General features: G+C 36.8%; 1 protein-coding gene across 2 annotated transcripts; it reads left to right on the top strand.

Moving 5' to 3' along the window:
• The first annotated feature begins 383 nt into the window (after positions 1 to 383).
• LOC107739808 (homeodomain-interacting protein kinase 3) lies at positions 384 to 5,716 on the top strand. 2 transcript variants are annotated; one of them, XM_016552011.1, is made up of 2 exons: positions 384 to 629; positions 4,216 to 5,716. In XM_016552011.1, exon 2 carries the CDS (start codon positions 4,218 to 4,220, stop codon positions 5,421 to 5,423), a length of 1,206 nt encoding a protein of 401 aa, XP_016407497.1. In that variant the 5' UTR covers positions 384 to 629; positions 4,216 to 4,217; the 3' UTR covers positions 5,424 to 5,716. The 2 variants fall into 2 exon arrangements, with proteins under 2 accessions (XP_016407497.1, XP_016407496.1); XM_016552010.1 differs by having other exon boundaries at positions 386 to 797.
• The last annotated feature ends 5,056 nt before the right edge of the window (positions 5,717 to 10,772 follow it).

The following is a 10,772-nucleotide window of genomic DNA, read 5'->3' on the forward strand; positions in this document are numbered from 1 at the left end:
ATATTAGATTTAAATAATTAAAATTTTATTTTTATTAAATGTGTTAATTCCGGAACGCAACATTTTCAGCTATTTTATGGCAAAATAATTAATTATATAGACAATATAGCAATATTTACGTGTTATGATGTTACATTGTATACAAGTGTTTAATTAGCATGCAAAGATTTATTCTTATAACATTTACATATTACACTATGACGTTTTTATTTGTTTTTTTGTTTTTGTTTTTTAGACCTGTGCTTTGTCCTAAACACTCCTCACGCACTGCATTTACCCACCAGAAGGGGCCACTACACAACAGAACTGTGCCCTAGTTCCGTGGGCGTCTCATGTGTTGTGCGTTGACTCTCCAGCCCTGTCCACGGCAGTACAGCTAACACAGCAGTTCTGATTCCGCTCTCAAACTCACAGGAAGAAGCGGCGCAAGAGCATTCTCGAGCGAGCGCTCACTCAGCTGAGAGAGCTCCAGCGAGCTGAGCTGACAGAGTTTGTCCGTCGCCGGCAGGAGGAAACAAACCAGGGGGGCTTAAACGTCCTCGACATGACGACAAAAACCTCCCCTGACCGAAACGGATATCCTTAATTACACGTTGGACCCTGTTCGGTTCCCGTGGATGGCTTAGCAGGCGAGTTATGCGCAGTTGAAAATGAGGGAGCTTGTGTTTTTTCTCCCTCGTCGTCCAGCGAGAGGACAAGATGGCAGCGCGAGCGCGTCGAGCATGTAGTGGGTGCGAATTAAACCCGAACATGTTCACAAAAAACCCGCAGTCCGACCACAGCTGCTGTCTGTGAAGGTAAGGAAGAATTTAACGAGTTGCAAATGCATAAATACGTGTCTGATAGTTAATAGTGAAGCTATCAGATCAGGCTCGACTTCGGAGTTGTGAACGCGAGCTCGTAACTGTTGCGAAAAAAGTTGCCACACCAAAAACTTGAAAGCAGTGTTTTGCTGGATTTGGTCATGTGTTTTGGTAGCTCTTGAGCTTCTGGGTTTACGAAAAAAACCGAACTTTTTTTTTTGCCCCTCAACTTTTTATCGTTAAATGTTCGCGTAGACTTGCTGGTAACCAGCCAAACCCATAATGTTTACTTAAATCCTGCTGCTTTTAAAAGCATGACATAAAGAAGTTAAGATGTTTTTAAGCATTAATCATTTGCGTTGTTAGTGTTCGTGCATATGATTTGTAGGTTTTAAAGTGAGTTTTTCCGTTTAAACTTGCCAGTTGTTGATCTTGTACAATAATCAAGCGACATGTTGCAATCCTTCTAAAATGCACAGGCCTGGTAATCGGTTAGCAGCCTGACTTCTCCTTTCTTCTGTAACTTGACAGTATGCTGGTAAGACTCAGCAAAAATTGTATCTAAAATCTCTTATGTAATATGCAAGTTGCATTTCCTGTCTACACATTGAAATAGAATCTCTCATGCATTTCCTATAGAAGCTTGTTCAGAAAGATGTTTTAAACTGTTCTTGAATATTAGAACAATGCTTATTTCATGTATATTTTCGGCAGGGAAATTCATTTAGCGTTCCTACTCTAATGGAAAACCTGGAAATGTTATGGAATTTCCAGACCTGGAAGTGAATATAGATCCCCCCCCCCTAGTTATGGTCAGCTGTAAAAATTTATTTGGTTTAAAAAAAATTTTTTTGTAATATGCGAAATAGTAAAGCAAAAAAAGTGTTGAAATTTTATAAAACATGTATTACGACATAATGAAACAGAGGAACATAAGTTCCTCATTGTTATTATCATCGCATTATATTATAGCAAAATATTTAATTGTTGTATTCAAATACCCGTTATTTTTAAGATGTATTAAATTCTACTTGTTTAATTTGTTGCTTGATATTATTTTGTGAAATTAATTAATATTGCAATTATTTCATTATCAGTTTTAAATCAAATTCAACTTAATTACTAGTTAAAAGTTACATTGCATTTAGATATATGAAAATATTTTATAATGTAATCAAGAAAATATATACATGTTTTATTTTAGAATATTTTATAGTGAAATAGTTTAAATAATTAGGTTATTTTTACTAGGTGTGTTAATTCTGGAAAACCCTGTTTTCAGATATATTATTATTATTCCTCATTTTATTGGTTATAATTTTTTTTGTGTATTTTATATGTAAAATGTGTGTGTGACTTGAAAAAGAATCATGGAAGAATTATGGAATTTCGTTCAACCCCGTTTCAATATGCCAAAGAATACTCCAAAGAAATGTTGTCACTTTTTTTTATAAAACATGAATTACAACATAATGAAACAGGAGAATTGTAAGTTCCTCATTGATATTACTATCACTTTCCATCACTGGGAAAATTTGTGCCTGTCAATTCAGTAAAGTTTACTTCCCAATCATTTCCTGCCGTTAAACTTTTATAGCCCAAGCACTTGCAGTATCAACAGGTGTTTTCCAAATGCCATCTCTCGCCTAACCCCATTAGGTCTTGACATAGGAAAAGGTCGGTCACCACCTGCTTATAGTAGAAGGAAGTGGCATTTGAAAACAGTAGAGAGACCTGTAACCCAAAACCTTTGCTGGTGCCTCCTTGCTACTGGGGGATAATGCGCTACTATGGGACAGACCTCATATAAACACTCCTCCAGATGGGACTGTCCTTTTAAAGCTGTTGAGTCAGTCTCTGGTTGCAAACCTAGATGTTGTTTACACAGTCAGGAATATAGACGTAATTGAAATGCATGATTTAAACCTGGAGTTTGATATGGTAGTGTGAATGAATGCGGCCTTTTATAACGTTATAACTCTGGAAGTGAAATCCATCAGATGTGCATTCCCCATAAAACAACGTGACATGTTTGCACCCCTTTTATGTTTTATAACCTCAATATTTGCCGTTATGAAATCCAACCTAGTGTGCCAGAGTGTTAGCAGGCTTATAAGTGTGTGAGAGAGTTAGTATGTGGGTGTGTAAGAGCCACACCTGTCCTCGTGTCTGAACTTGTGCCATATGTTGTGCCAGCATAAGTAGTCTGTCTCCCACGAAACTAAGACAGCTAATCCCCATTGGTCACTTGTCTGTCTGAATCTGCTAATATGATATCACTGGTTTTATTGCACACTAGGGCTGAACGATTAATCAAAACTATCGCTATTTGGCTTATTAATCAAAGTGCAACGGCTGAGATTTTTTTAGACAAACATATGTGCGTGTATTAGGGTGAAACGTGATACTGTGTTAATTTATGCGCAGAACAGTGTTTAGCGTCTCAGTTCACAATTACTACTTTACACAAGCTGTATTTCTGCAATCACTGCAGTTGCTTTGCTTATAACGTGCATTTGAAACGCAACACTCGCCAAACATTTCACCAGTTTTTTTTTTTAATGAGAAGTTTAGAAACGAAAAAACAAGAACCTTTTTGCTAAAATAAAAATGTAATTGTTCAGTGTTTAAACATGAAGAAATTAAGGCATGAATATTAGTATTGCAATTTGACAGTTTTACAGTAAAATATATTATTATAATTTTACCTAAATACTTTTGTTTTGCAGTAATGTAGTAAAATGTATTATTTTTGCATATTTTAATCATTAAATGAAAAGAATATTCATGCCTTAACTTCATTTAAAAACGAAGAAATTAAGGCATGGATATTATTGCAACTTGACAGTTTTACAGTAAAATAAATTATTATAAATTTACTTATACTTTTTTATTGTGCAGTAATGTAGTAAAATGTTTTATTTTTTGCATATTTGAGTCATTTATAGTTTTTATTATATAATAATAATAATTATTATTATTATTATTATTTGTGTTAGTACAATATAATACAACTATTAATGACATAATCACACAATTTTTGGCCAAATTGTGAAGCCCTACAAAAAAGCACATTAATTATGGAGCTCTTTTAAAAAAAAAAAAAAAATCATATTTTATAAATCACAGTTGAAATTGCAGTTTTTTTTGTTTCCAAATCGTGCATCCCCATGGCACACTTACAATGCTTTCGGAGCTTTATAAATTTTGCCTTCAGGCTTTAGTGAGATCTTCTTTGTTATTTGGCCTCTGTTTTTCATGTAATTCATTCAACAATCCGTCTTGCTTATTTTAAGTCTCTTATAATAGCATAAGGTTTTGTTTTGATGATTGTGACTGTATAAAAATGTAAACAGCATCTGTGAAATGACTAACACAGGCTAACGCTTTTCTTCCCCTCTGTCCTTTATAGGTATGGCCTCACAGGTTACGGTCTGCCCACCACATGTTTATCAAACCCAGACAAGTGCCTTTTGCAGAGCGAAGAAAATCAATCCCAGCAGCTGTGTTTATCATGAGAAGATCCCTCGCACTTACGTGGTCGGTGTGAATCTAGGCATTGCGCACCCTACGGATATTATACCTTTATCGAGAATCAAAGCTTTGACTAGCGAGAAACCCTGCGTCGCACGGGACGTCTCGAAACAGACTGATACAGCTCCACAGGAGCTCCTCGGAAGGGCTTCCTCCCCATACAAACGTGTGGCATCGGAGGGCGACCTTCAGTATATCTACAGAGCGGCCGTGCCAGTTGAAAAAGAAAGTGTAGACGGTGGCCAAAACAGCCAAAGTAGTAGAAGCAGTGGCGGTGCTCCAGAAGGGGCGGAGCGGATCGAGAGGAACGGTGGTTTGAATTCGTTTGACGGAACCCAAAGATGTGGGTTTAAATGCAAAGGGGAGGAGCTTGAGAACGGCAAGAGCACCATGCAAATAGTAGAGGAGCATTTGACTCTACCTGCCATGTTGCAAACAAACGTTGGGAGCACGACCGCAGTAGGCGTGGCCCTGCCCGTGCAGAACGCAACCGGGACGGGAGCCGTGAGCGGGACAGGCGATGGCGAGTATCAGTTGGTCCAACACGAAGTGCTGTGCTCCATGAAGCACACCTACGAAGTGTTGGAGTTCTTGGGACGTGGTACGTTCGGTCAGGTTGTCAAATGTTGGAAGCGAGGCACCAATGAGATCGTGGCGGTGAAGATACTGAAGAACCACCCGTCATATGCCCGCCAGGGCCAGATCGAGGTGAGCATCCTGGCCCGACTGAGCGGGGAGAATGCCGAGGATCACAACCTGGTGAGGGCTTTCGAGTGTTTCCAGCACAGACACCACACATGTCTGGTGTTTGAGATGTTGGAGCAGAACCTGTACGACTTCCTCAAGCAGAACAAGTTCAGTCCGTTGCCGCTGAAGGTGATTAGGCCCGTTCTGCAACAGGTGGCCACGGCGCTGAAGAAGCTCAAGAGCTTGGGCCTGATCCATGCCGATCTTAAACCGGAGAACATTATGCTGGTAGATCCTGTGAGGCAGCCCTTCCGTGTGAAAGTGATTGACTTTGGCTCTGCCAGCCACGTCTCCAAAGCTGTGTGTTCGACGTACCTGCAGTCTCGCTACTACAGGTAAGTTGTGCTTTTTTGTTTCCTCTAATAGGCTGACTACCGGTTATGTCATGTCTGTGTTTAAGCATAAATAGACTTTTGGAATTTGTGGCAAGTATAAAGATATAATTTGTGGTGTTCGTTTGGAGGAAGTCGAACTGAGGAAGGTTTACTTAAGCCACACTTCCTATCAGGACAATTATGTAATTCTGTCTATAGCTTTTGTCAAAGTTTGATGGTAAGCTCTCTTTGTAACCGCCATGGAGCTACACCCATACTTTATATAACTTTATGTAACTCCAAAAAAAGAAATAAACATGACGCACTAAGTTTTCGACTAGTTTGGTCCCCTCTCGTTTGCTTTTTTTTTCTAATGGGGTCAGTTCAGTCCGTGATGGCTGTACTTTGTGTCTCTATGTGGTTGGCAGTTCTTTAGGAAGAATGTGGTAGGGATGTAACGGTATGAAAATTTCATATCACGATTATAGTGACCAAAGTTATCACGGTTATCAATATTATCACGGTGTTGTGAAAATTAGATGAAAATGTTCAAAAAGAACTAATACACACACTGAAAACATTTCAATAAGTTTTATATTTGAAAAGCAACAAACAACAAATACAATTAGCAGCTATATGCTAAATTTTAAACGATAATACTAACCGTCAGGGCATTTTATCGTGATTTATCGTGAAACCGGGAATCGTTCCATCCCTAGAATGTGGTTTGCTGAAGTGATTCATGGGACGTGGAAGAACATGGAAACGGTCTTAAATTAGAACATTCCAGATGTTTGTGTTTTAAGTTCTCTGTCAAACTTAATTCGTATTTTTTAACCTCAAAATTTCCTTTCATGCTTTCGGTCTATATTGTAGTAAATGGATAATTCAGCCAACCTCATGTTGTTCTAAAGATGTATGACTTATTTGCTTTTTCAGAACACACAGTGCACAATACATTATGCATTATTATGCTTTCAAAAAGTCTTTTTTCTTTTTTTTTTTTCAGCAAGGATGCATTAAATCAGGGCTGCCCAAACTCGGTCCTGGGGGGCCGGTGTCCTGCAGAGTTTAGCTCCAGCTTGCCTCAACACACCTGCCTTTAAGTTTCTAGTATGCCTAGTAAGTGCTTGATTAGCTGGTTCAGGTGTGTTTAATTGGGGTTGGAGCTAAACTCTTCAGGACACCGACCCTCCAGGACCGAGTTTGGACACCCCTGCATTAAATGATCAAAAGTGGCGCTAAAGACATTTATAATGTTATACAGAATTTCTATTTGAAATTAATGCTGTTCTTTTGAGCTTTCTTTTCGTCAAAGAATCTGAAGAAAATGTATCACAGTTTACACAAAAATAAAAATAAGCAGCAACATTAGAAAAATATTTCTTTAGCAGCAAATCAGCATAATTAGATTGATTTTTGAAGGATGTTATTACACTGAAGACTTTAATTATAATGCTGAAAATTCAGCTTTGCATCACAGAAATAATAGAAATAGAAAATTATTATTTTAAATTGTAATATTTATATAATATTTCACAAATGACTGTTTTTTTAACTGTATTTTTCATTAAAATTTTTTTAATTTTAAATAAATAGACCTCTTTCTAAATCATCTAAAAATCATTCAGACCACAAACCTTTGAATGGTAGTATATGTATTTTGAAGATTTTTTTTTTTTCAGCTGTTTTTGTCTGTTAGTAGTCCAAGACAACATTAAACTCAATAACTTTCACTGTGTGGACAAAAACACTTTTCAAAACATCTTAAATAAGAAAATGATTCAGGTTTGGAACAGTGTGTGTGATTGAGTAAATTTTATTTTTAGGTGAACTGTTCCTTTAAGACATTTTTGCCTCTTGAAAGGCATACGAATAGGTTTCGAACATAATGTGAAATTGCAGTGCGGAGTACAGTCTGTCTCTGTAAACGTGCTCGGTTTGTGGGGAAGCTATCAGCGAACAAGATAAAGAGGAACTAGCGCTAGTTTAAATAGGCCATTTGAACTCTTTGTACTTTGGCACAGCCACAGTTTGATGCCTGCAACTGTATGAACTCACGGCCCATGCAGGTGGCACATGTGAATGTTTCGCTTTGCATGGGATTGAGATGCACTGAAGAACATGTCTGTTGGTAGTCCTGTCTTTGCACTCAAACGAAGTGTGATAACACAGATGTTTTTATAGAAGGTTATGAATAATCATTCACTCTCGCTGGTTTTTTGCTTGATTAGCTGGTTCAGGTGTGTTTAATTGGGGTTGGAGCTAAACTCTTCAGGACACCGACCCTCCAGGACCAAGTTTGGACACCCCTGCATTAAATGATCAAAAGTGGCGCTAAAGACATTTATAATGTTATACAGAATTTCTATTTGAAATTAATGCTGTTCTTTTGAGCTTTCTTTTCGTCAAAGAATCTGAAGAAAATGTATCACAGTTTACACAAAAATAAAAATAAGCAGCAACATTAGAAAAATATTTCTTTAGCAGCAAATCAGCATAATTAGATTGATTTTTGAAGGATGTTATTACACTGAAGACTTTAATTATAATGCTGAAAATTCAGCTTTGCATCACAGAAATAATAGAAATAGAAAATTATTATTTTAAATTGTAATATTTATATAATATTTCACAAATGACTGTTTTTTTAACTGTATTTTTCATTAAAATTTTTTTAATTTTAAATAAATAGACCTCTTTCTAAATCATCTAAAAATCATTCAGACCACAAACCTTTGAATGGTAGTATATGTATTTTGAAGATTTTTTTTTTTTCAGCTGTTTTTGTCTGTTAGTAGTCCAAGACAACATTAAACTCAATAACTTTCACTGTGTGGACAAAAACACTTTTCAAAACATCTTAAATAAGAAAATGATTCAGGTTTGGAACAGTGTGTGTGATTGAGTAAATTTTATTTTTAGGTGAACTGTTCCTTTAAGACATTTTTGCCTCTTGAAAGGCATACGAATAGGTTTCGAACATAATGTGAAATTGCAGTGCGGAGTACAGTCTGTCTCTGTAAACGTGCTCGGTTTGTGGGGAAGCTATCAGCGAACAAGATAAAGAGGAACTAGCGCTAGTTTAAATAGGCCATTTGAACTCTTTGTACTTTGGCACAGCCACAGTTTGATGCCTGCAACTGTATGAACTCACGGCCCATGCAGGTGGCACATGTGAATGTTTCGCTTTGCATGGGATTGAGATGCACTGAAGAACATGTCTGTTGGTAGTCCTGTCTTTGCACTCAAACGAAGTGTGATAACACAGATGTTTTTATAGAAGGTTATGAATAATCATTCACTCTCGCTGGTTTTTCCCTTTTTCTGGGAATTTGTTTATGAGTCTTTACATAGTGTTCGTGTTAAATCATTACATAAGTACTGAGTAATTTTAACGAACAACATGTACTTAATGTGTATTTATTTTGAGTGGTTTGTAATTGCACATTGTTTGCTATTGTAAGAAATTAGTCACAAGTAATGTTTTTTAACATCATTGTAATATAAAGTGTTAACTTCATTGTTAGCATCTTCCCCTTCTATTTGTTTATAAAGTGCACATTTTGTTCTATAAACAAACATAAGTGCTTATGGTTAACTCAATTAATGTTCAAGTATTTTGTTAAACCTAATATTTTGTTATTTATCAAATTTGAAAGTTTCTTATATATTGTTATGTCTTTGCATGTCAGATATTGCTGTTTTTTTCATAAGCCCCATGTTGTGGCCTATATCTAACGTTTGCATCCCAAAGTGGGGGGAAAAGGGAAGCGTGTGCTTCTGTTTTCCATTTGTCCCCTGTTTCTGTCGGCATGATCGATGTCGTAAGAATCCATAGCTTGTTCCCAGCACAGATCTGGCTCACCTAAATTTAGGGCGGATCTCGTTGTGTTCATAGTCGCTGTGGTATGTGAGGTTGTCATGACAAGCATTTATTATTCGTACTTCGAGCAGGCACGTACTCATGTGTCAGGAAGTGAAATTTTGCAGGTGTTGTCAAATAGCAGAGCTGTTTTTATATTTCAAACTGTTTTAGAACTGGTGTCTGTATGTTTGTCAAACATTTTCTCATTTTTATAAATAGAAGTGTATAATATATATTATATAAAATTGTATAAAATATAAAACATCAATTTGTAAATGCACCAGTGTGCAGGCATTTTTAGTGTTTTATACATAAGATAAGATACAGTAAGAACATGAACAAAGAAACAAAGTAAAACAAACTGACAAATACAATAAAACAAATATACAAATGAAATGAAATAAACAGTGCTGTCATTTTTCCATGAAGTTCTACTAACATTACTGTTCAGGTAAGTAATAGCCTACAAAAGAAATCTAAAAGTAATCAAATGTAAATGAACACTGCATAGTTTTCATTGTATGTATTGATAGATTAATGCTTATTAAAGCTATAACGTTATTCAGATTAAGAGCAGATTTGCATTTTGATGGCCCAAGCACCAGTCTGTCACTTTAAGACAATATATTGACACACATCGGATTTTCTCCCAACTGTTCTCCTCCACTTAAGACATAAACTGTGTTTAAGTAAATACTCTCCAAGCCGGCAATGTTGACATTTTTTTGTGTATTTGATCGATTGGCCATGCGCCCGAAGCTCAAAGTGTAATTTGTTTGTCCGTTTTGGAGCGCGCCGTGCGCACACATTTCAGCCTGAGGAACAGCGTCTCTTGTGCGGATTGTGCTTTCAACATTTTATTATCAAACATGTCCCGCAATTTAGAATGGATTATATGTATGAGGTTCCATTTGTGTCAAAAATGAGTCGACTGCTTTGTGCTTTGTACTATACATTTGTCTTTGTCTACAGTCATTAGGAACGAATGCGCACCGCTGTGAAGGGAAAGAAGTTGCGCAATACGAAACGCAGCTAGTTTTTAATAGCTTTACCTCATGTCTTCTTTTGTATAATCCTTAGAAGCCAAAATCGAAATAAAAAAAATTAAATTAGCTTAAAACCGCCACAGGCCTAAAGTGTAAGCAGATGTTTGAATGTTTAGTTCTCCTATCATAATTAAACAGGGCTGTCATGTTGCGCGTGCTGAAGCTCCTCCGCGTGGGCGCGATCTCACTTCATTCTGAATTGCGAATAGCAAAAATGCATCATAGACAAATGTTTGAAAAACAGCTGGCGACTCTGGTGAGATAGAATTAGCAAGATAATGTGTATATATATAGCAATAATAACGTCAGAGCTTATCAATACTCCGGTCTTTCATAATTTAGCCCCGGGACCGATTAAATACCGGGTTTCGGTACCCATCCCTATTAAAGACAGTGACAGACAGCACTCATTTTAACTAAATATCAGCGTGATCGACAGAGATACAGTAGAAACTGTGTG

This window comes from Sinocyclocheilus rhinocerous, unplaced genomic scaffold, assembly GCF_001515625.1.
Source record: "Sinocyclocheilus rhinocerous isolate Xijiao unplaced genomic scaffold, SAMN03320098_v1.1 scaffold255, whole genome shotgun sequence".
NCBI classification, from domain to species: Eukaryota; Metazoa; Chordata; class Actinopteri; order Cypriniformes; family Cyprinidae; genus Sinocyclocheilus; species Sinocyclocheilus rhinocerous.